The sequence below is a fragment of the Piliocolobus tephrosceles genome, chromosome 16 (genome assembly GCF_002776525.5).
Source record: "Piliocolobus tephrosceles isolate RC106 chromosome 16, ASM277652v3, whole genome shotgun sequence".
Lineage (NCBI taxonomy): Eukaryota > Metazoa > Chordata > Mammalia > Primates > Cercopithecidae > Piliocolobus > Piliocolobus tephrosceles.
The window spans coordinates 60,906,939-60,931,954 of record NC_045449.1 but is presented as its reverse complement, the minus strand read 5'-3'; the positions used below and the strand labels follow the sequence as shown (position 1 = coordinate 60,931,954).

Below are 25,016 nucleotides of genomic sequence, written 5' to 3'. Positions count from 1 at the left end.
TCCTGACTCAGCCTCCTGAGTAGCTGGGACTACAGGCGCCCACCACCTCGCCCGGCTAGTTTTTTGTACTTTTTAGTAGAGACGGGGTTTCACCGTGTTAGCCAGGATGGTCTCAATCTCCTGACCTTGTGAGTCGCCCGTCTCGGCCTCCCAAAGTGCTGGGATTACAGGCTTTGCCTTTTGTTTTTAACAATTTTCCTGTATCAGCCTAAATTTGAGTGTTTTTTTTTTTTTTTTTTTTTGGTGCAGTCTCTGTCACCCAGACTGGAGTGGAGTGGCGCAATCTTGGCTTACTGCAACCTCTGCCTCCCAGGCTCAAGCCATCTTCTTATCTCAGCCTCCCGGGTAGCTGGACTACAGGCATGCATCGCCACACCTGGCTAATTTTTTTTTTCCCCCGAGACGGAGTCTCGCTCTGTCGCCCAGGTTGGAGTGCAGTGGCGTGATCTTGGCTCACTGCAACCTTTGCCTCCCGGGTACAAGCGATTCTTCTGCCTCAGCCTCCTGAGTAGCTGGGATTACAGGCACCTGCCACCACGCCCGGCTAATTTTTGTATTTTTAGTCGAGATGGAGTTATACCATGTTGGTCACGCTGGTCTTGAAATGCCAGGCTAATTAAAAAAAATTTTTTTTGTAGGCTGGGCCAGCCTAGATCACAAGGTCAAAATATCGAGACCATCCTGGCCAACATGGTGAAACCCCATCTCCAGTAAAAATACAAAAAAAATTAGCTGTGAGTAGTGGTGTGCGCCTGTAGTCCCAGCTACTCAGGAGGCTGAGGCAGGAGAATCGCTTTAACCCAGGAGGCAGAGGTTGCAGCAAGCCAAGATCATGCCACTGCACTCCAGTCTGGTGACATGGCAAGACTCTGTCTCAAAAAAAAAAAAAGGAGATGGGAGCTGAGGACTGGAGGGAACCCAGGACGGTGGATGTCTTCCTTTCTCTCTTTAAAACACTTTTTTGTAGAGATGATGATTTCACTATATTATGCAGGTTGGTCTCAAACTCCTCAGCTCAAGCAATCCACCCACCTCAGCCTCCCAAAATTTTGGGATTACAGGTGTGAGCCATAAATTGAACTTTCAAAACTGACCTTCATAGGGTTGTGGTTGGTATCTTTCATTAGTTTTTTAAAGTTCTCAATTATTATTTCCTTGAATTTAGCTTTTGCCCTACTCTCTATCCTCTCCTTCTGTGACTCCAATTGTATGTATACATGTTAAGATCTTTTCATGTATCCTTTACGCCATTTACCTTCGCTTTTGTATTCTTCGTCTTTTTATCTCTTTATACCTTATTCTGGATGTTTTCTTTTGATATAACTTGCTATTCACTAATTTTCTCTTCAGCTTGGTCTAAACTACTGCTAATATTATCGTGTAATTTCATTTTTTATTTTGTTTATAATATTTTTTAGTTTTAGAATTTCCATTTTGTTCTTTTTTTTTAATGATATTTTTGCTCAAATTTCCAAACCTGTATCTTACCTCCTTTGGCATTGTAGCTTCCCGAGTAGATGGAACTATAGGCATATGCCACCATACCTGGCTCTTTTTTTTTTTTGTTTTTTTTGTATTTTTTTGTTGAGATGGAGTCCCACTATGTTACCCAGGCTGGTCTTAAGCGAACCTCCTGCCTTGGTGTCCAGAAGTGCTGGGATTATAGGTGTGAGCCACTGTGCCTGGCCATGTTTTTACATTTTTAAAGAGTTGGGGGCCAGCTGTGGTGGCTGATGCCTGTAATCCCAGCACTTGGGGAGGCCTAGGCAGATGAATCACTTGAGGTCAGGAGTTTAAGACCAGCCTGGCTAACATGGTGAAACCTACTGTTTCTTTTTTTTTTTTTTTTTTTTGAGACGGAGTCTCATTCTGTCGCCCGGGCTGGAATGCAGTGGCTGGATCTCAGCTCACTGCAAGCTCCGCCTCCCGGGTTTATGCCATTCTCCTGCCTCAGCCTCCCGAGTAGGCGGGACTACAGGCGCCGGCCACCGCGCCCGGCTAGTTTTTTGTATTTTTTAGTAGAGACGGGGTTTCACCGTGTTAGCCAGGATGGTCTCCATCTCCTGACCTCGTGATCCGCCCGTCTCGGCCTCCCAAAGTGCTGGGATTACAGGCTTGAGCCACCGCGCCTGGCCGAAACCTACTGTTTCTATTAAAAAATCCAAAAAGTTAGCTGGGTGTGGTGGCGCATGCTTGTAATCCATTATTTGGAAGGCTGAGGCAGGAGAATAGCTTGAATCCAGAAGGCAGAAGTTTCAGTGAGCCGAGATCGTGTCACTGCACTCCAGCCTGAGCAACAGATCTAGACCCTGTCTGAAAAAAAAGTTGGGGAAAAAAACCCCTAAAAGACAACAAAAGAGAGAGAGACAAAGAGAAACAGAACATTACTCAACAGAGAATACATGTAGTTCTCAAGGCTTAAAATATTTACTATATGGCCCTTTATGTAAAACATTTGCTGATATTGTTCAGTTGAGCTGTTAAAAGCAAATGTTCCTAGGGCAAAAGGACCCCAAATGTTAGAATCACCTTCCTTTTCTGTCTACTATTGGTAGTTTTTCACTCTTTTTACCCAGCAGTGTTCAAGCAAATGCCTTAAAAAATATGATCTACTTTGTTTTCGCTGTCCTCAATGGCAGGGTTAGCCTGCATTATCCAGTCCACCTGAGATTGCGCTACTGCACTCCAGCGTGGGCAACAGAGCAAGATTCCGTCAAAAAAACAAAAAACAAAAAACAAAACAAAACAAAAAACAGAAAAAATAAAGGATGATCAGAATGTCTGGGGCAATAGGGTTATCAATGGAAGGAAGCTTGGGGCGCTGCAGGGAAAGAGAGAAGGCCAGCCTGGACCCCTGCTGGTGAGGGAAGGCGGGAACCACCTCACAAAGGAGCTTGTAGGCCATGGTTGGGAATTTGGGTTTTATTCCAAGGTTTCAGCAGAGGCGTCCAGGTTTGATTTACATTCATCAAATGTCACAGTGTTGGTCAGGTAGAGGACGAATTGTACCTACAATTCGTATCCAGGAGGGACAGGGAGAAGAGTCGGCAGGCCATCCCACCTCAGGCAACAGAGAGTGTATTTGACAAGGTTGGGCTTGGATGCACACATTGCAGGCAGTGAATGGGTTGGACAGTCACACAAACTGAACACTTATTTGGGTCAATGCCTATACAAGGCAAAGAGAGGCTGCCTATCAACGAAACGTGTTTGGGAGACACAGTCCTTGCCCTCAGCTTATTTCCTGTTTACTTAAATTAGGTTGGTGCAAAAGTCATTGCGACTTTTGTCATTACTTTTGCATTAACCTAATAGTAAACTCAGAGCACACACTGAAAGGTGCCATGCAAACAAAACCACCATTAAGTCAGTGCATACCAGTGGCTAAATAAGTGCAAAAGAGGAATTGGAAAATAAGCAACTGGGGTACCCTGGAAAGAGACGTTGGAGCCTTCTTTGGACGGGACAAGCATTCCCTTTTCCAGCAGGTGGGGTGTTGCCAACCCAACAGCCTAGCCCATGCCCTTGGTGGCTACCTGGCTGGGCCGTCTAAGAACCTGGCTCCAGGCTCCAGTTTCTCCACTTATTCCGAGGTGAGAAGCGGGTGACTCAGGGGCGGTTGCTCCCCAGCACGCTGCGTTCTTGGCTGGGAATGACTCACTACCTCGTTCCCTCCTTCACGAGTGACCCGGGGCCAATCCCTTAATGTGTCTACACCTCACTCTTCTCATCAGACCGGGACAATTGCCTGATGGAGTTTTTGACTCCCCAGGGGCAGGGCTCCTGTCTGCCACCGTCCACGTTTCTAGTGAGGCCGATGACAGGGTCCGGAGGAGCGTAAAACCCTCGGGTAGACCCAGGGCCCCAGGCCCTCCCCGTGCACCGAAAGGGGGTTTTAATGCCAGTGCGTCTGCGTTCTTTTAAAGGAAGAGCCGTTCAACAGCATTTTGTACCGAATACAATTCGCAAGCATTCCTGGCTTGGAGAATTTTCTTTTGGGTATCTCCTTGTAAAAACTTGCTTGGAAAAAAAAGCAACTGGAGCAGGCCTTCAAAGACAGCAAAGCAGGGACCAGAGGCTCTGGGGAGAGCGCGGGCGGAGGCAGACCAAGGGGCCTCCGTTGCTGCGGGGACCTGGGCGGCTGGACGCCGGGGTCACTAACTCTGCTCGCCCCGCGCAGCCGAAAGCGGGCGCGGTGTCGCGGGGAGAGGATGCCCGGCAGCAGGGTGGGCGGCAGGCTGGGGGTGCTCGCCCGGGTCCGAGACCTCCGCCCGCGCCGAGGCGCCCTGCACTTTCCAGCGCAGCGGGTCGCAGCCCGGAAACGCCGGGCGTCCCCACCTCCAGCCTCCCGAGCTGCAGCGGCGCCCGCGGTTCTCCCCCGGCCCGCCAGGTGGACCCGGACCAGCGCACCCTGCTCTCCGCCCGGGACCCTCCCCCGTGCCCTGGCTGCCTCCGCGCCCCGCCCCGCCTGCAGCCCGCGCCCCGGATTACCTGCCCCGGAGTCACAGTCCGCAGCCCGGACGCTCCCAGGCTGGATCCGCAGAGCCCGGAGCCACATTCCTAGGGGAGGGGTCCCCACCTAGAGGGTCGCGGATCACGTTACCCGCCGGGAGGAGGAGACCGCGGGAGGCAGAGTAAACAAGGGGTAAAAAGTTGCATTTGGCTCATTTTTTTTTTTTTTTAAATCGTGCTTCGACGCTGGTGGACTCGGGGACACGGCGTCCTCCCAGTTCCCGGAGCCCGACGGCCCCGGGGCGGTTTCCTAGGGCAGAGGCACCTCTCCGGGCGGCGGGTGCGGAGCTGGTCTGCCGGGCCCTGAAGGCGACCCCGGCCTCTCGCTGGCTTCCTGGAAGCGCGGCCGCAGGAGCAGAAAGGCTCACATCCACGCGCACAAATAAATCCGCGAGCAGCTCCGCGTCGCCTGCTGCAAGGAAACCTCGGGCTGATTCAATGCAGACGCGGGGCGCCTGCCCGGGCAGGAGCGCGGCGGGGCAAGAGGAGCGGGCGTGGGGGCAGGGAGGCCGGGGCAGGAGAAAAAGAGAAAACCCCAAAGCCACGTTTTAAAAATGCGGGTGAATTTTCAATGCCGTCAGCCCGGGGGAGGGGAGGGGACCAGCTGCGGGCGCCGGGGTCGGCGGTCCACCCGGGGCAACTTTCCGGGCGGGAGGCGCGGCCGGAGGGGGCGGTGCCGGCGGCGGGAGGCGGGAGTCGGGGGCCGGGGGGAGTCACTTTAAAGGCTCTTTCTTACCCATAATGCTTTGTGGGGACGTTGACAAGTGGATCCAAGATGGCGTAGAAAGTAATGACAGGTAAGTCCTGACTTCCCCCTTCTCTGCTCCTGGGGCCGCTCCGCGAGCTCCCGGAGCTCTCCGGGGAGGGGACCCGACTCCCCTCCGGTGTCCCGGACCCCGGGCGCGGCGGCCCCGGGGCGGGCTGGGGGCCGGGGTGGCCCGCGGCGGGGCCTGGAAAGCGGGGCTCTTCGAGGCGAGGCCCGGACGCTGGGGCTGTTTACAGCTTCTTCCCCACTTAGTCCCCTTCCCCTCCGCTGGGGCCCGCGGCGCCCTGGGCCCTGGCCGGAGAGGAGGCCTTGCACGCCTGGCCCGGGAGCCAGCGGGAGGTTTCTCCGGCCCGGGGCACTCTGGGAGGGGTCTCGAGCCTCCCGGCACGTTCCCCTCCTCCGGGTCGCGGCTGGGGGTGGGGAGTGTGCGGGCCTCCCACGCCCCGCTCGATGTCCCCCCTCAGGGCTCGGACTTACACCGGGTGGGGCGGGGGCTGGAGCAGGGGCGTCGGGAAAAGTGGGTCAGGGGTGCGCCCCCTCCCTCCCCCGCGGAGGGCTCTCGGCCCGACATTCACTTTCTTCCCCCCTTTCCCCGCCCCCTCCTCGGAAATGCTCTTTGGCCCACAAGCACATCAACAAAAATAAAGATAGGCTCTCTTTTCCTGGAGATTCCTTGAGAGTACTCCAGTACCCTTTTCAAGGGCTCACAGACTGCAGTCTTACCTAGGGAACTTTGATTCTTCTCCCCCAAATTATTGGAGCCTTCTGCACCCTCGCCTTTGCTGAGAATTCTTCAGACAGGGCTGGAAGCCAGGGTCCTCTGATTGTTCTTGGATCGGGATCTTCAGGTTTTGTTTGCAATTCAAAAATTGTCATTCCTTCTGCCTCATAACTTAACACTTTTCAGGCAAATCATTAATATAATAAGAAGTGTAACTTCACAGAGACAGTGGATTCCTGGAGCGGAGGAAGGAGGGAGGAGTTGTCTGTCTTGCATAGTTTGTTCTTAATTTTGCTCTCAAACTCATATTAACTAAATTTCCTCTCCTTCATTTCTTTCTGTTTTTGAAAGTAAGGTCAGCCCGTGTTGAAAAAGATGACTTTGTTATGTTTTTGAGTTTTAAGAGCATTGTATAATCTATTCTTTTATCTTACTGAAAGGAAATGTTTTAAGGTCAAAAAACAGACTCATTGCAAAGCTGCGCACTGTACCATTTTTTGTAACTTTTTCCATTTTAAATGTGGTTGCCCTTTCACTTCAGGCTGATAAAATGTTTGCTGCTGATAATGTCTGTTACTGGTGTTGTATAGACACATCTTTTCTATTTGCCTCAGGAATTGGATGAAGTAATTGATCACTAATGAACTACAGTGCTGGTGAGATGTGTAAGGTGAGACTGCAGTTGAAAATAATTTCCTTTTTTTCCTTCTTTATTTTAATCAACGTCTAAGAGTAGGGCTGAAACTGAGTAATTTGATGGGGCCATCTTTGTTTTCCAAATATATCACTCAGTCAAATGGGTCTATGGGCAGGGCTAGATTTAGAAAGGAGAAATATGTTGAATGTACCAATCTTTTCAGTTGCTCCAACATACTCAAACATAGTGGTACTTAACTTAGAGCCAAATGTTACTTGCAGCTATTCTTGATCAGTATCTTCACCAGGGATAATTATAGTTTGCCTATTCAAATTTTCTTGCGTAACTTTACTTGGATGTCTTAATTTTATTTGTATTTTGGTGTCTATCACCTACTGTACGTTTAGTACTGGTGATTATGTATATGGATTTTGTGTGTACCTGGTTTGTGGGACTCTTGTAAAGTATGCTCTTTCCGTTGGAAAGAATTAGGCAGGTCAGTCACTCCTGCTTTTATTTTCTGAAAAATGGAGTAGTACTTTTCTCTTTAATGATTATTTTGAAATAAAGATGATAGTGATGAGATCTGTTTAGCTTATTAGGGATAAGACTAGTTTGTCATTATGTCCTGACCACACATGGTGTGTGAATTCAGACTGCTTTATTTAATCTAATTTGTAATGCTTTGGATTTAAAGAATATTATTGATACAGTGTTAGTGAATAGTTTTCTGTGCTACAGAGAGGAAGAGAAGTTTGCTGCTTTAACATTTTTCACAAGCAGTTTTCTCATCTTAAAATATTTTACTAATTTTTTTTTAGAAAAACATAAGTAATTGTGGTCTATTGGTTACTGTAGGTTTTTTTTTTTTCTCTCTCTCTCCACACATCTGGGCCTCTGGATTGTGAAATCCTCTCACAAATTTTTCATGTCTATCACAACATCTGTTTAAGAAGAATAAGCTGTCCTTTTTTTTTTTTCTAGATTGAGGCATGTAATTGACATTTTGCCTTAAAAAAATAAAAGGAGAGGAAGGTAGACATAAACCAAGATCTTTTGTAAATGCACATATCACATTTTCTTGTATTTGAAACTCAGCAGTGCTTATGTTTATTTCATGTAATTTTTGTTTTTGGCAGAGCAAATATGGATTTTTAAATTTATTTTTATTTTGCAGATGGAGGCATAGTCCTGCCTTAGACCTCCCAATTTGAACTTTATATGTTTTTATATATATAGATTTTATGTATATCTATCATTTTATATATATCTATGATTTTATATATAGATAGATTTTTTTTTTTGAGACGGAGTCTCGTTCTGTCGCCCAAACTGGAGTGCAGTGGCCGGATCTCAGCTCACTGCAAGCTCTGCCTTTTGGGTTCACGCCATTCTCCTGCCTCAGCCTCCTGAGTAGCTGGGACTACAGGCGCCCGCCACCTCGTCCGGCTAGTTTTTTGTATTTTTTAGTAGAGACGGGGTTTCACCATGTTAGCCAGGATGGTCTCGATCTCCTGACCTCGTGATCCGCCCGTCTCGGCCTCCCAAAGTGCTGGGATTACAGGCTTGAGCCACTGCGCCCGGCCTTTTTTTTTTTTTTTTAACACATAGTTTCACTCTTGTTGCCCAGGCTGGAGTGCAATGGTGTGATCTCAGCTCACTGCAACCTCTACCTCCCAGGTTCAAGCGATTCTCCTGCCTCAGCTTCCCGAGTAGGGGTTATAGGCATGTGCCACCACACCCGGCTAATGTTGTATTTTTAGTAGACAGAGGGTTTCACCATGTTGGTCAGGCTGGTTTTGATCTCCTGACCTCAGGTGATCCACCCGCCTTGGCTTCCCAAAGTGCTGGGATTACAGGCGTGAGCCACCATGCCTGGCCTTATCTTATTTTTTGAAACCTACAGATAACTTTGTGGAAAGGAGCCAGTGGTCTGCTTTTTGCCTATGGAGATGTTTGTTTGTAGTCTAAAATGGAATATTTAGAATTAGGTAATCTCGTGTGGCCAGTGTTGTTTGACCTGAATTGTGTCAAGACATTTTCCACAGTTCTCACACATGTAGACTATGTGAAGTGTTAGTATTCATTTCAAAGTGAAGTTAGTGGTTGGCCACTGAACAACTTGTTACACAGAGTATTCTAAAATGGGAAATGCCATAGTATTGAAGGTTGTGGTGAGGTAGAAGTCTGTGTCTCTGAGCTGAATAAAGACATAGCTTTTTTAGTCTGTCCTTTTGGCTGGGAAGCTAGGACACTATTTTTAGGTAAGGCTGTAGTTTTTGGGAGTAAGTACCTTTCTATTAGCTGGTAAGCTTGATTATTGCATTTGTTAACAAGAAGTTTTATTTTCTAATGCCATAGATATTAAAATGCATTGTCTTAAAGTTGGTATGTATTTATAGACTGTCCAGTTTTCACTGAAAGAGGAGTGATGCCAAAACAACAGGAAAAGTAATTTTTACTTGCAAAGGGCCTCTTGTAATTAAAAAAATCTACAGCATATTCATGAAAGGCTAGGAATAGTGTGCAGAGGGACCTACAAATAAGCAGCCCAGATCTGACAGATGCATGTGTTTTCTGTTTAAGCAGTAGGCTTGGCATTAATATTGAATGTAGATTAGTCTTTAATTGTCTCAGAGACCCTAAGATCCAAATACAGGCCCCATACAAGAAATAAGGACCTTTGCCTGTTGTTTCAAATGTATAGAAGATTTCGGGCCAAGTTTACCAACAATAGTTATCCAAGAGATGGGGAGGAACTACTTAAAAAAATTATAAGCAAATATTTAGGTTTAATTTTCAGAAACAGGTGAATGTACATGCAGATGTAAGCAGATGTAATTGGATTTCTACGTAATGTTTTGAAATGTTTTCCAGAAGAAAAGTGATACAAGTAGAGAGTATGCCATACATACCATCTTGCCATTCATTTCAGTTGATGAGTACAGTCAGGGTTACTTCTGTAGCATTGGCTAGAAGCAGCATATAGCATGATAGTTTATTGCTTTGAAGGTGGCTGGGATAATAGTTTTGGGTAATCTTGAATCTATTAGAAGTTAATATTCCTCTTTTTAAAAGACCACTGTAGATATAACAGGAAGAATTTTATTTATATATACATGTAATAACTACTTTGGTCAACTTTTAATTATTTAAAAGAAATGGAAAGTTTTTTATCTAATACCAACAGTCACACGGACTTGTTTACTCTTGCGAATCGTGCTGGGTCAGTTTCTCCAAGTAAGAGCAGGAAGTTGTTTGGTAAAGCAAAGTGTATACATACCTCTTGCCTTGAACAAAAAACAACTTGATTCATTGTCAGGTTCTTCAAAGAATGCATGGCATCTTTGTTGACTGAACTGTTCTGAAGTGTGAATGTTTGTGATTTTTGTCATTTCTGTGCCATATTTTAGGTGTTCTTGGCACATCTGAATTTGCCTTTTTGCTTCCTTCTGCAGAAATTATCTTTGTTGTGATGAAAATATCCTGTAACGCGAGCTTCCTGTCAGTAGGCAATGTGTTTAACTAATATAGTTTTAAAAACTTATTTACTTTTATGCAAAACTCCTGTATGCTTATGGTAAACAAATTTGAGCAGTACTTAAGTACGTAAAGTAAAAAAGGTTAAAAAAAGAGAAAAGCCTCTGTTCTTCCTCCGTCTCTCGTCCTGCTCCCCTGAGCTGAATCTGGTAAACAGCTGGGTGTCATTTAGCTTTTGGAAGACCTCTCTATTCCTGAGATATTCTGGCAGTGTGGAAGTAGAGTGAGAAGTCAGAAAAGGCATGGTCATTGAACCAGAGTTTGGATGTTGTGCAAAGACTATTCTGTTCTTATTTTCTGTGATAAGTAATAATGATAAACTACCATCAGCTTAGGATAACTGTAATTTGAATTGTGAAACATGAAAATAGTTAATTCTTTAGTCAGGTTGGTAAAGTTTTGATTTGTTGATCTTTTTTTTTTTTGAGACGGAGTCTTGCTCTGTCGCCCAGGCTGGAGTGCAGTGGCCGGTTCTCAGCTCACTGCAAGCTCCGCCTCCCGGGTTTACGCCATTCTCCTGCCTCAGCCTCCGAGTAGCTGGGACTACACGCGCCCGTCACCTCGCCCGGCTAGTTTTTTGTATTTTTTAGTAGAGACGGGGTTTCACCGTGTTAGCCAGGATGGTCTCGATCTCCTGACCTTGTGATCCACCCGTCTCGGCCTCCCAAAGTGCTGGGATTACAGGCTTGAGCCACCGCGCCCGGCCTATTTGTTGATCTTTTAAAAGAAATATGCGTGAATTTAATTCATGTAATGTTAGGGCTGGTGGGGGTTAACGGTAGTAATGAATTACCATCTGTTGAATTTTAAGATATATGCACAGTATATTTACTATAGGCTTTTTATAACTCATCATCTCCTTTAATTCTCATAGCAACTCACGAGATAGTTATTTCCATTTTACAAAGGAAGAAATTCAGGCTTAAGTGTGACTCAACTAACGTAATGTCATGAGACCAGTAAAGTAGTGGAGCCGGTGTTCTTTCTGGAAAGCCTGTGCTCTTCTTTCTCTAGCTAGTCTGAGTGACTTATTTTCCAGGTAAGGAAATTAGGCCTGAAGAAATTAAATGAATTGCTCAAGGTCACACAGCTCAGTAGTAGCAACATTAAACCAAGCTTGTTTTTAATCTTTGGAGGCTTATCTCAAGACTCTTGGTCCAGTGCTGGTCATGCTACATTTTATTGAACTAGTGTGGACCAAAAGACCATATGCTGGGGAGTATTGCATACAAATGCTTTGGAACTGATACCTTGGTGAATGGTGTTTTCTACTATGTATTAAAAAAACTTTCTTCTTTGTCTTTCAGAAATTATAAAGAGCTCTGATGGGCTATTTGGGTGATACCCAGTGCAGTGAACTGCAGGTGAGTAAGGTTTAGGAGAAATTTATTTAGAAAACAAGAATTTTATAATGCCTGAAAGAATAAGGTGGGACAAGGGTGAAGTGATACAGGGCTGTAGTGAAACGGTGGTAACCTGAAGGCACAGATCCTAACGGAATCGGTTACTTCTGGAACAGACTGAATGATGAACAAGCTCCCAAGAGACTGCCTGCTGCCTTGTCAGGTTAGTGTGTGTGAAAAGAGTGAGGGTAGGTTAATCTTCCACTTCTGTTCAGATGAGTAACTGCATAGGGGCTCAGCCTATCTGTGTGCTATTGGAACTGGAGAGGTCCTTCAGTTTTTGTGTCAACATTCTTCAGTGGCGATTACTTTGTTCTCCAATGAACTTGGTTAAGTATTGAATTGTTTTCCTGTTATCTGATGTTTACGTAGTGTCATGAATGATTATATATATCTGCAGTTTTGAGGATCTAAATACTGAGAACAAACATATCAATAGAAACAAAAGGTTGAACTTTTTTTCCTAGTTGTTGTACTACCTCTATTGATACTATTAGTCTTTCAGATTATTTACCTTTTACTACAATGCCTGTTAATTAAAAACAGTTAAGTCTTGAGTATTTATTATTTCACAGTATTTAATTTTCTCGGTCAGCTAAGGTATCTTCATCTTTCATTATTATACTTAGGAAATGGTGATACTACAGAAATAAATTAGAAGGCTTTTAATGCTTTCCTTTTGAGCATCAGAGTTAAAATTATTATTATTATTATTTTTGAGATGGAGTTTCACTCTTGTCACCCAGGCTGGAGTGCAATGGCACGATCTCAGTTCACTGCAACCTCTGCCTCCTGGGTTCAAGTGATTCTCCTGCCTCAGCCTCCCGTGTAGCTGGGATTGCAGGTGCTTACCACCACGCCCAGCTAATTTTTGTATTTTTAGTAGGGACAGGATTTCACCATTTTGGCCAGACTGGCCTCAAACTCCTGACCTCAGGTGATCTATCCACCTCGGCCTCCCAAAGTGCCAGGATCACAGGCGTGAGCCACCGCACCCGGTCTAAAATTATTTTTTAATTAATTTTCTTTCTTTTTTTTTTTTTTTTTGAGAGACGGAGTCTTGGCACTGTCACCCAGGCTGGAGTGCAGTGGCACAATCTCAGCTCACTGCAACCTCTGCCTCCCAGGTTTCAAGAGATTCTCCTTACCTTAGCCTCCCAAGTAGCTGGAATTACAGGCGCCCACCTCCACACCTGGCTAATTTTTTTGTATTTTTAGTAAAGGTGGGGTTTCACTGTGTTGGCCAGGCCGGTCTCGAACTCCCGACCTCATGATCCACCTGCCTCAGCCTGTCAAAGTGCTGGGATTACAGGTGTGAGCCACCATACCTGGCCATGAATTTTCAATACTTGTCTTTTGTGAGATGTCTTCATCTGCAGAACGCTTCAGCTCTTTTTTTTTTTTTTGAGACGGAGTCTCACTCTCGTTGCCGAGGCTGGAGTGCAGTGGGGCAATCTCAGCTCACTGTAACCTCTGCCTCTTGGGTTCAAGCGGTTCTCCTGCCTCAGCCTCCCAAGTAGCTGAGACTATAGGTGTGCGCCACCACGCCTGAGTAATTTTATATTTTTACTAGACATGGGGTTTCACCATGTTGTTCATGCTGGTCTCGAACTCCTGACCTCAAGTGATCCACCCGCCTTGGCCTCTCAAAGTGCTGGGATTACATATGTGAGCCACTGTGCCCTGCTAGCTTCAGCTCTTAATAAAATGACTTTCCATCCTCCCTTTTGCACTCTGGCTGTGTAAGACTTAAAAGAGTATCTCCAGCTAATTTTTTTTACTCATCTGGTTTAAGCTAGACTTTTTAGCTTTGTGTTTTTTGTCGTTAAAAAAAAAACTATCTACATTTTGCTTTTAATTGTTCTCAGGTCTCCTGGCCCCTGGTTCTTTGATTTGTCTGAGTCCACACTGCCTTTTAACTGATACAGTTCACTGCTAAGTCAGCAAGTTGGCCTTGAGAATCCCAGAGATTTTAGTGTGCCAATACGGTATATTTTTAGGGTTTACAGTGAAACTTGGGCTGAGTACTTGCTGATTGGTTAAAGTAATAAAGAAGTAAATTGTTAAAGCAATAAATAAATGTTAAACTAATAAATAAAAAAATTTTTTTTTCAAGACAGAGTCTCACTCTGTCACCCAGGCTGGAGTGTACTGGTGGGATCTCGGCTCACTGCCACCTCTGCCTCCTGGGTTCAAGCGATTCTCTTGCCTCAGCCTCCCTAGTAGCTGAGACTTTGCCATGTTAGTCAGACTGGTCTCGAACTCCTGACCTCAGGTGATCTACCCGCCTTGGCCTCCCAAAGTGCTGGGATTACAGGTGTGAGCCGCTGCGCCTGGCCAGGTTCTTTGTTTCTTGATGTTTGCTCTTTTTGCGTGATGTGTCTCCCACTGGTTCATAGGGATGGTCAGAGGACCAACTGAGGCAGTTGGCTGGTCTTTGAAAATTTGGGTTTGGGTTAGTTATAGGTCATCATGACCAAGGAGAGTGTGAAAACACCCAGTCAAGGCCAAAGTGAGCAGTAGAAGGGAGGGGTGGTCCTTTTGAGACTTTATCAAGCTTGTTTCCTGGAACCCCTTTGTTTCCTCAGTAGTGTAGAACTTTATTACTTAATGTTGAATAAATTGATATTAAATAAATTGTTAAATGTTGGGTTATTATCCTAAGACAATTGATTTTCTTTTTGGCATTTCATTTCAAAATATACATTTTTAAAATTCATTTTAAATTATGATACATTATAGTTTGATTTTTAAAAACTTGCTATAGCATGAAACATTAACATCTTACAGATTTTATAATTTAACTTTATATATTGAAAGGCTGCAAAAATAATTTCATCAAGTCATGCTACAATTTACCTAAGTCTTTTTATGTTAAGTATTTATACTGCTGTCTGGCTGGTTTTCAGTTAACACTTTAATCTACATCATTGTAGATATTGTTGCATTTTTTTCTTTTCTTTTTTTTTTTTTTTTTTTTGAGACGGAGTCTCGCTCTGTCGCCCGGGCTGGAGTGCAGTGGCCGGATCTCAGCTCACTGCAAGCTCCGCCTCCCGGGTTTAGGCCATTCTCCTGCCTCAGCCTCCCGAGTAGCTGGGACTACAGGCGCCCGCCACCTTGCCTGGCTAGTGTTTTGTATTTTTTAGTAGAGACGGGGTTCCACCATGTTAGCCAGGAAGGTCTTGATCTCCTGACCTCATGATCCACCCGTCTTGGCCTTCCAAAGTGCTGGGATTACAGGCTTGAGCCACTGCGCCCGGCGTATTTTTTCTAATGATATCTTAAGGATAAATTTTGGAGTCTATTATTATGTTCAAGGGTATCAATGTTTTTATGGCTCTTCACATATATTGTCCTACTGTTTTCAAGGGTGTTATACTAGTTTGTGCTCCTAAGAGAGATGGATACACCTGTTTTACCATAAGTAGTACAGAAAACCATTTTTTCCTCAGAAGTTTTTGTGAATTTAGTAGTGTAAAATGGCACTTTCATTTATTTGTTATATAATGTGGAATTTACCTCTTTATGGTGAATTGTTTGTTGATATCTGTTGCTGTATTATGCAGTTAACTATTGTAGGCTTTGGTAAAGCTGGTATAACATGGTCAGTAAAAATTGTTTATAAGAGAGTATGGTCGAAATGGTAAATAATCTTGGGAAACGTGGTTGAAGGGAAACAGATGGATTATTCCAGGATTCAGTTCAGCAAGTATTTATTAGGCATCCGTTGTGAGCCCCTTTGTATCACTGTGACCTCTGAGTGGTTCTTGAGTTCTTGTGATGGCATGTGCTGGGTTGAAGCAGGACACTGCTTGAGGCTTGACCATTTGTGGGTTCTGGCTTCTGTTGTCTCTCCTTTTTTTTTTTTTTTTTTGAGATGGAGTCTCGCTCTGTTGCCCAGGCTGGAGTGCAGTGACATGATCTCGACTCACTGCAACCTCTGCCTCACTGGTTCAAGTGATTCTGCTGCCTCAGCCTCCTGAGTATCTGGGATTACAGACTCGCACTACCATGCACTGCTATTTTTTGTATTTTTAGTAGAGGCGGGGTTTCACCAGTGTTGTTCAGGCTGGTCTTGAACTCCTGACCTCATGATCCACCCACTTCGGCCTCCCAAAGTGCTGGGATTACAGGCGTGAGCCACCATGCCTGGCCTTCTGTTGTCTCTCTGTGGCTGCTTGGATTGCTGAGAAGACCACAACTGTCTAGGCCATCTTTAACTCATTCAGGGCTTACCAGTGTGCCATGGCACACCCTTTGAGAAGCTCTGTTCTGAGGGATCCAGAGATAAAGGAAACATTGTTCTGTTGACAAGGAACGAATTATCTGTAGAGAGAACGGGGCACCCACAAATGAAAGGACTAATAGGAGCCATTGAAGGGGGCCATACAAGGTCCTTTGGGATTAAGTGGAGGGAGCGATACTACCTCCTTGGGAATATCAGGGAACGCTTCAACTGAAGAGGTGGCATTTAAATCACACTACCAGGAAGCCGAGAAGCAAAGGGAAAAGGGCATTCTGGAGGGAAGTCTGGGGGTTATATCAGAAATGTGGGTGTCAGGAAATTGCATATTCAAGTTTCCTGGGTCCTATGATACATAAAGGAACATAATGGAAGGTAAAGCCAATAGATGAGGACTGGGTTTTGGGGAGTTCTTTTTTTTAATGTTTAACTTTTTCTTATTTTTATTTTTTATAAAGTTAGGGGATGCTGTGTTCCCCAGGCTATCTTGAACTCCTGGCCTGAAGCACTTGGCCTCCCAAAGTGCTGGGATTACAGACCTGAGCCACCACGCTTGGCCTTGGTGTTTCTTGAATGTTAGAGTAAGGATGAGTATGATGGATTGTAGGGAAGAGAATTGAGAGACAGGGCCTTTAGTTGGGTTCGTAGTAGTCTAAGGGAGGGCGATAGGAGCCTGAATTGAGTTGGTGGCCATGGAAAGGATTCAAGAGTTATTTTGGAGGTTAAATGGAGAGATGTGGTGACCAATTAGATGGGGTAGGGTGGGAACAGTTAATTCTGTATCGCTGTTTTTTTTTTGTTTTCTTTCTTTCTTTCTTTTTTTTTGAGGCGGAGTCTTGCTGTCTCCCAGTCTGGAGTGCAGTGGCGCAATCTCAGCTCACTGCAAGCTCTGCCTCCCGGGTTCACGCCATTCTCCTGCCTCAGCCTCCCGAGTAGCTGGGACTACAGACGCCCGCCACCTCGCCCGGCTAGTTTTTTGTATTTTTTAGTAGAGACGGGGTTTCACCATGTTAGCCAGGATGGTCTCGATCTCCTGACCTCGTGATCCGCCCGTCTCGGCCTCCCAAAGTACTGGGATTACAGGCTTGAGCCACCGCGCCTGGCCTATTTTCTTTTTTTATTTTTATTTTTATTTTTTTGAGATGGGGTCTCGCTCTGTCACCCAGGCTGGAGTGCAGTGGTGCAATCTCAGCTCACTGCAGCCTCTGCCTCCCAAGTTCAAGTGATTCTCCTACCTCAGCTTCCCAAGTAGCTGGGATCACAGGGGTGTGCTACCACACCCAGCTAATTTTTGCATTTTTAGTGGATTTGGGGTTTCACCATGTTGGCCAGGCTGGTTATTTTTTTTAATGTTTTTTGAGACAGGATCTCGCTTCTTTGCCCAGGCTGGAGTGCAATGGTGTATTCTCGACTCACTGCAACCTCTGCTTCCTGGGTTCAAGCAATTCTCCTGCCTCAGCCTTCCCAGTAGCTGGGATTACAGTCATGTGCCACCATGCCCAGCTAATTTTTGTATTTTTAGTAGAGACAGGGTTTCACTCAGTTGACTAGGCTGGTCTCGAACTCCTGAACTCAAGTGATCCACCCACCTTGGCCTCCCAAAGTGCTGGGATTACAGGCATGAGCCACCATGCTCAGCCCAGGCTGGTTATTTTTTAATTAAAAGTTTTTTATTATGGACATTTTCAGACATACAAAAGTAGAAAGAAGAGTGTAATCAATGCCCGTGTACCCACTGTCCACCTTCAACCGCTCTGTGTGTTGTTTCATCTGTTTCCTCCCTCTGCATCAATTACAGTGAAGCAAATGGTGAAGCAAAAGTAATTTGGTGACCTTAAATTTTGTGTATTAGCAAATATGGAGAGTCAAAAAGTTTAATAGGATATGTTCTTAGGTCTCTGCATGGGGTCTAGAGTAAAGAGAAAGAGGATTAATTCCAGAATTCCTATGCTGCCTCAATTTTGTGTCTTTGGGCAAATTAAGTCTTCTGGGACTAAATCTTTTCGTTTTCCATGACAGCGAAAACTTGCTGCTTGTTAAAAATTATAAAATACAATGCCAGGCACAGTGGCTCACGCCTGTAATCCCGATATTTTGGGAGGCCAAGGCGGGCAGATCACGAGGTCAAGAGTTCGAGACCGACCTGGCCAACATGGTGAAACCCTGTCTCTACTAAAAATACAAAAATTAGCCGGGCATAGCCTGGCATGGTGGTGCATGCCTGTAATCCCAGCTACTCGGGAGGCTGAGGCAGGAGAATCGCTTGAATCTGGGAGATGGAGGTTGCAGTGAGCTGAGATTGCGCCACTGTACTCTAGCCTGGGTGGCAGAGCGAGACTCCATCTTGAAAAAAAAAATTATAAAATACAGATGAATAAAAAAGCTGTAATGGCATCACCCGGAGATACCCACTTTTATTTTTGTAGTAAAGTTTTTTTTTTTTTTGAGATGGGGTCTCACTCTTTGTTGCAGGCTGGAGTACACTGTAATCTCGGCTCACTGCAACCTCCCCCTCATGAGTTCCGAGTTCAAGCAATTCTCCTGCCTCAGCCTCCTGAGTAGCTGGGATTACAGGCACCTGCCACCACGCCTGGCTAATTTTTGTATTTTTAGTAGAGACAGGGTTTCACCATGTCAGCCAGGCTGGGCTTGAACTCCTGATCTCAAGTGATCCACCCGTCTCGGCCTCCTAAAGTGCTGGGATCACAGGGGTGAGCCACTGCACCCAGCCTGTAATAAGCTTTTAATTTTGGAATACTTTTAGATTTACAGAAAAGTTAGACGTGTAGGTCAGAGTTCTCATAACCTCTTTACCCAGTTTCCCCCATTGTTAATGTCTTAAGTTTCCATGGCATGTTTGAAACCATTGTTGGTACATTTCTATTAACTAATTTTTAGACTTTATTTGGATTTCACCAGTTTTCCCACTAATGTCCTTTTTCTGTTCCAGAATCTATCCAGAATCCTGCAATGAATGTAGTGATTTTGTCTTAGTCTTTTTTCGGCTGTGATAGCTTCTCAGACTTTGTTTTTCATGACAGTTTTCAGGAGTACTATTTAGATATTTAATAGAATGGTCCTCAGTTTGGGATTCTCTGATATTTTCTTCATGATTAGACTGTTTCTCATTCTTCCTGATTTTCTTATGCAAAATATTCAATACTTAACATGTTTTACAAAAATGAGATGACAATTATTTTATAATGTTTGTTTTTACTTACAAAATGGGATTATACCATATATATTATTTTATAACTTGCTTTTGTCACTTCAAATCTTCCCAGTAACCTTATTGTTAACATTGTATAGAAAACTCTGTTCTGAGTTTTAAAGTCTGATGTGAAAATACAACATTAGAACATAATCTGTTGGTAAATTGAAGATGGCTTTTAAGGGACTGTGATAGTAGTGGTGGTGGTAGTAATATGATTCTGTGTCTACACAGATAATCTGGAAGGGAAAATCAAGAAATAAAAAGAATAGACAGTGTTTTATAGTAATATAATTTTCTTGGCAAGCAGTAACCTTTTCTAGAAGTCAGTCTTTTAGTATAATTTGCTTGCTTGCTTTTTTTTTTTTTTTTTTTTTTGTAATGGAGTCACACTCTGCCGCCAGGCTGAAGTGCAATGCCGCTATCTTAGCTCACTGCAACCTCTGCTTCCCAGGTTCAAGTGATTCTCCTGCCTCAGCCTTCCAAGTAGCTGGGATTATAGGAATGTGCTACCAACCCCGGCTAATTTTTGTGTTTTTGGTAGAGACAGGGTTTCACCATGTTGGCCAGGATGGTCTCCATCTCTTGACCTCGTGATCCGCCCACCTCAGCCTCCCAAAGTACTGGGATTACAGGCATGAGCCACTGTGCCCTGCCTTGCTTGCTTCATAAGTGTGGCTTTTTTGTTTCTTCATATCTTTTAAATTAAAAGCATGTTAAGTGATTTGGGAAGAGGCTCAAACTCTTCAAGAAATAATTTGGAATTCTTGAAGTTCCAGAATTGCTGGAAATCCTGAAAAATGGATCAGGAAAAATCAAAGTAATAGATAGAAAAAAAAATCTCAATTTTAGCTGTTGATATAATTTTTAGAAAATTCAGTTTATCTCAGTCACTAAAACAGATGGCAGAAGACCCATCAAAATATTTATTTTATGTATTTTAAACAGTTTACTAAATTCCATTTATTCTGAAATTTAAGAGAATTTACCTCTTTATGAAAGTGATTGTTCAAAATAGACCATGGTTGATGATCTTAGTTTTTAGTTTTCTTCTCTGTAGGCTTAGTCTCTCTTCTAATGCTTCTTGCATACTCAGTGATTTCATGTTTTAGCGAAAAATGCAAGTCTGACTGAATATTAAGCACAGTACAATGAGTAAAACTACTTTGCAGAATATTTTGCCTGTGTATACTATAGGACCATATAGATTCCAGTTTTGGAAAAATGCAGATGAACAAAGGTAATACAACATGCCTCTTTGTGACTTGACATGCTAATGAGAACTGAATTTGGTATAGGACAGTTCTTGGTATGCTTGGCATTTAGGCTATTTTAGGTCATCTTTGGGAAATTTAATTATTTATGGAATGGTTTTAGTGAATTGAATGGTTGTCATGGGTATAAAAATGGTGTAAAATGGACTCTAATTTATAAGATAGTTGTGTTGGGCAGATAAATCATTTTACACAATACATTTAATTCAAGATAATAGATGATTCAGAGGCCAATTAATTCTATAGGAAGTAATGCTATTTTAGTTTTGGGAGGAGAGCATCTTAGAGAAGTAGATCTTGAAGCATTTGTTAAAATCTGGGTAGATTTAGGTCCAGAGAGAGGCAAGGAAAGGATGTTCTGGACAGAGGGGACAATGTTATCAGTATCTCAGAGGCCTGACTATGTACTTGGGACCTGTGTTGGGGTAATGGGCAAGTTAGGTTGTAGCCAGATTGGCAGTGGCCTGATATCTGTTAATGAGCTTTGACATTATTTTATGGGCATTTCAGAGTTACTGTGCCATCTCTAAAGTAATACTTTTTCTCCATGTGGAAGCATGATACACCTTAGCCACACTGGCTCACCAAGGCCTTGCTGCTTAGTGGGGAAAGGGGCACATTCTGATAGGCTTCCTTCCTCTTCACTTGGGTTATTTTAATAATGTATCAGCTGGGTGCAGTGGCTCATGCCTGTAATCCCAGCACTTTGGGAGTCTGAGGCGGGCAGATTACCTGAGGTCGGGAGTTTGAGACCAACCTGACCAATATGGAGAAACCCCATCTCTACTAAAAATACAAAATTAGCTAGGTGTGGTGGTGCATGCCTGTAATCCCAGCTACCCGGGTGGCTGAGGCAGGAGAATCTCTTGAACCCAGGAGGTAGAGGTTGCAGTGAGCCGAGATCACGAGATCACGCTATTGCACTCCAGCCTGGACAACAAGAGTGAAACTCTGTCTCTAATAATAATAATAATAATGATAATTATAGTAGTAATAATGATGTATCAATTTGACTTTTCTTTCTTTTGTCACAATAAAAAATATTTTTTTTTGAGACAAAGTCTCACTCTATCATCCTGGCTGAAGTTCAGTGGCATGATCTCTGCTGACTCTGCTCACTGCAACCTCTGCCTCCAGGGTTCAAGTGATTCTCGTGTCTCAGCTTCCAAGTAGCTGGGACTACAGGTGTGGGCCACCGCTCCCAGCTAATTTTTTGTATTTGTGGTAGAGGCGGGGTTTCGCCATGTTGTCCTGGCTCGGCTCGAACTCCTAAGCTCAGCAGTCTGCCTGCCTGGGCCTCCCAAAGTGTATTTACTTTCTAGTTTCACGTTAGTAACCAGATTTCCACAAGGAAAACAATTAGAAGAATTAATGGCAAATAACTAACTTAAGAAATGTGGATATCCAGTTTTTTCTAGCAATTCTTCTGATTTAAATTTTTGTTTTGTTGTATAATGAAATGTGCATTTTATTATATTTGTCCTTTAAGTTTTATTGTTTATATAGTCTAATAAGTAAAGATATCTTGGGGTCTGATTAAGAACCAATTACGGGTGTTAGTAATTTCTGTCAAAGGAGATAGTGATGATGTTTAACGTTAACTCGTCAGTCTTCTAAAACCTTTAGAAATGCAGTCTAATTCATTGCACCTAAGTTAATTATGTGGTAGATGCATATATTTTTTCTAATAGGCAAATGTATAAGACAGAGATGCAGAAATCATCTTGAGTTTAGATAGAAGAAATTTTAGTTTCTGCTGTGGTCTCTTGCTATTTGGTCAGTTTACTTTTGCTTAAAGGCTCTCTGTTAACAAAGGATTTGGTTTTTTGAGATCAAAGAAGACTATAACTACATTAACAAGAGAAGTTAATTTGAGGAATATAACTGATTTTTAAAATGAAATTATATTTCATGACTTGATTTCAAGGTGGTCTGGTGGTTCTTCTTACTGTCACAGACAGAGGTTTGGAGTGGAAAGATTGATTTTGTTTTTCTTCCAGCATTTACTTTTGGTTCTGGACCAGCCATCTAGCTATGATGGAATTCTTCAGAAGTATTCTACATTTTTTGCCAAGTGAGCTCAATCATTGTTCCTTTTGGAGAGGTTCTTTCTGAGGCTCCATTCTTGCCTCTAAAACCTACATATGCAGGAAGGGAAGTGCATGGGTTTTCTGTTTATTCGTAGCACACTTATCCCGCTGTATCTCCTTCTTTTTAGTTTTAAAAAATCATTTCGGTCAGGTGCAGTGGCTCACGCCTGTAATCCCAGCACTTTGGGAGGCCGAGGCGGGTGGATCCCGAGTCAAGAGATCGAGACCATCCTGGCCAACATGGTGAAACCTTTCTCTACTAAAAATATAAAAATTAGCTAGGTGTGGTGGTGTGCGCCTGTAGTCCCAGCTACTGGGGAGGCTGAGGCAGGAGAATTGCTTGAACCCGGGAGGCGGAGGTTGCAGTGAGCTGAGGTCACGCCACTGCACTCCGACCTGGGAGACAGAGCGAGACTCCGTCTCAAAAAAAAAAAAAAAGTCAAATGTGACTTTCAGATTCATATTTTAAAAATAATTTTTACAATATTATCATAAAAATTAACATGCAGTAAAATTGATGTTTTTTGTTATACAGTTTTACTAATTTAACACATGTGCACCCAGTCAGGATACAGGGCAGTGTCATCACCCTAAAAACTCCTCATGCTATTCTTTCATAGTTACCCCTACCCAACCTATACCTGCTCGCAACCACTGATCTGTTCTTCATTTTTAAGTTTCATCTTTTTGAGAATAAGATTGTATAAATGGAATCATGCAATATGTCAGCTTTTGAGACTGGGGTCTTTTATGTGACATAATGTTTTTGAGATTATTTCATGTTATTGCATATATTGAATGCTTGTTCCTTTTTTATTGCTGAGTAGTTTTATATCACAAAGAGATCTGTTTCTTCACTCATTAAAGGACGTTTGAGTTGTTTCCACTTTTTAGCAATTATGAGTAGAGCTGTTATGAACATTTGTGTTCAGATCTTTGTGTGAACATAGTTTTCATTTCTCTGTGGTATCTGAGGGGCAAAGGGGATTGCTGGGTCATATAGTGTAGTGTGTGTATTTGATTTTATAAGAATCTGCAAACCCTTTTTCCAGAGTGGCTAAATCATTTTATATTCCTACTAGCAATGTATAAGGGTTCCAATTACTGTACATCACTTGGTGTTATCAATTATTTTTAATTTAGCCATTCTAATAGGTAGGTAGTGTATCTAATCATGGCTTTAGTTTTGCATTTCCCTAATGGTTAATAACATTGAACATCCTTTTATGTGCTTGTTTGTTATCCTTATATCCTCTTTGCGGAGTATCTGCTGAAATCTTTTGCCCAGATTTTGTTTGTTTTTTTGTTGACTGTTGGGAGTTCTTTTTTTTTTCTTCTTCTTTTTTTTTTTTTTTTGAGATGGGGTCTTGCCCTGTCGCCAGGCTGGAGTGCAGTGGTGCGATCTCGGCTCACTGCAACCTCTGCCTCCTGTGTTCAAGTGATTCTTCTGCCTCAGCCTCCCAAGTAACTGGGATTACAGGTACACACCACCATGCCCAGATAATTTTTGTATTTTTAGGAGAGATGGGGTTTCACCATGTTGGCCAGGATGGTCTTGATCTCTTGACCTGGTGATTCACCTGCACAGTGCTGGGATTACAGGTGTGAGCCACCACACCCGGCTGGGGGTTCTTTATATGTTCAGACCTGAATCCTTTTTCAGATAAGTGATTTGCACAAAATTTCTCCCAGTCTCTAGCTTGTCTTTCATTCTTTTAACAGTGTCTTTCATAGTACAAAAATGTTTAATTTTGGTAAAATTTATCAGTTTTTCTGTTTTGTCAGATTGTGGTAAGATGAATCAATTTTAGAACAAGTTTCTGTTTTATAAAAGTGGTAAAAAGTAACTTAGGGATTGGATACTCTCTGAAAGTTGACTTTTGTGGAAGGATGCAAATGTTACCATTTTATGGAAAGATGGTACTAATTAATACACTCCTTCATCTTGAGACACATAGGACTTTTGCTTAACCAAGGAGATAATTGGCTTAGGGGTGTGTGTGTGTGTGTGTGTGTGTGTGTGTGTTTACATTTTTTGAAATGGTAATCACTAACGTTGTGGTTATTAACACAGACATACTTTTTATGATGCAGAACTATGTTAACTCTGTTTCAGAATTAAAAGATGATATTTTACTCTCACATTTGGTGCTTTGGGAGTGCTGGACTTTGAGTTTTTACTTCATTGGAATACCATTAGAACCTTAGTTGCTTGTGGGCTCAGAATCAGTGTCATGGCTAAAAGTAGGAGTTGTTGGACTGCCTTGACTTGAATCCTGCTTCTGTCGTTTACAGTGTAACTGGGAGAGTTTACAGTGTAACTGTGCCTCAGTTTCCTCATCTGTGAATGGGAATGATGATAATAACAATTCTAATATCTACTTTATAGGGTCATTGTGAGGATTAAATTAGATTATGTACATGTAATCGACAATGAACATTCAGTAAAAGCTTGTTGTTATTACTGAAGTAACTTTAAGTTGTTAAAACAAATACTTTGGGCTTATATATGTATATATAATATTTTTTGAACATAAACTCAAGATTTTGTTGTCTTCATAATAAAAGACACGTAGAACTGGATCATTTGACCCTTTCTCTTCTTATCTCCTTCCAGTT

The 25,016-nt window shown here is 43.2% G+C and overlaps 2 protein-coding genes across 5 annotated transcripts in view; one reads left to right on the top strand and one right to left on the bottom strand.

Moving 5' to 3' along the window:
• Positions 1 to 4,650: 4,650 nt before the first annotated feature.
• Positions 4,651 to 5,849, bottom strand: LOC111542560 (translation initiation factor IF-2-like). The gene is made up of 3 exons (XM_023212092.2): positions 5,756 to 5,849; positions 5,249 to 5,569; positions 4,651 to 4,924 (listed from the first exon to the last, which is right to left on the bottom strand). Exons 1-3 carry the CDS (start codon positions 5,847 to 5,849, stop codon positions 4,665 to 4,667), a joined length of 675 nt encoding a protein of 224 aa, XP_023067860.2. The 3' UTR covers positions 4,651 to 4,664.
• The window catches only part of HELZ (helicase with zinc finger), a 177,272-nt gene continuing 157,509 nt past the window's right edge, over positions 5,254 to 25,016 (top strand). For 2 of the 4 annotated variants that reach the window (XM_023212003.3, XM_023212006.3), the window contains exons 1-3: positions 5,254 to 5,309; positions 6,614 to 6,669; positions 11,484 to 11,540. The gene's annotated coding sequence lies outside the window, so the exon portion shown is untranslated. Of the gene's footprint in view, positions 5,310 to 6,613; positions 6,670 to 11,483; positions 11,541 to 11,605; positions 11,743 to 25,016 lie in introns of those variants that run through there. The other 2 variants (XM_023212004.2, XM_023212005.2) reach the window with 2 other exon arrangements.

Coding starts and splice junctions, on each gene's coding strand:
- LOC111542560 (XM_023212092.2), bottom strand. CDS start 5,849: ATGTCGGGCCGAGAGCCCTCCGCGGGGGAGGGAGGGGGCGCACCCCTG. Junction 5,570..5,755: donor CAGCCCCCGCCCCACCCGGT/GTAAGTCCGAGC, acceptor CTCTCCGGCCAG/GGCCCAGGGCGCCGCGGGCC. Junction 4,925..5,248: donor GTCCCCACAAAGCATTATGG/GTAAGAAAGAGC, acceptor GTTTCCTTGCAG/CAGGCGACGCGGAGCTGCTC.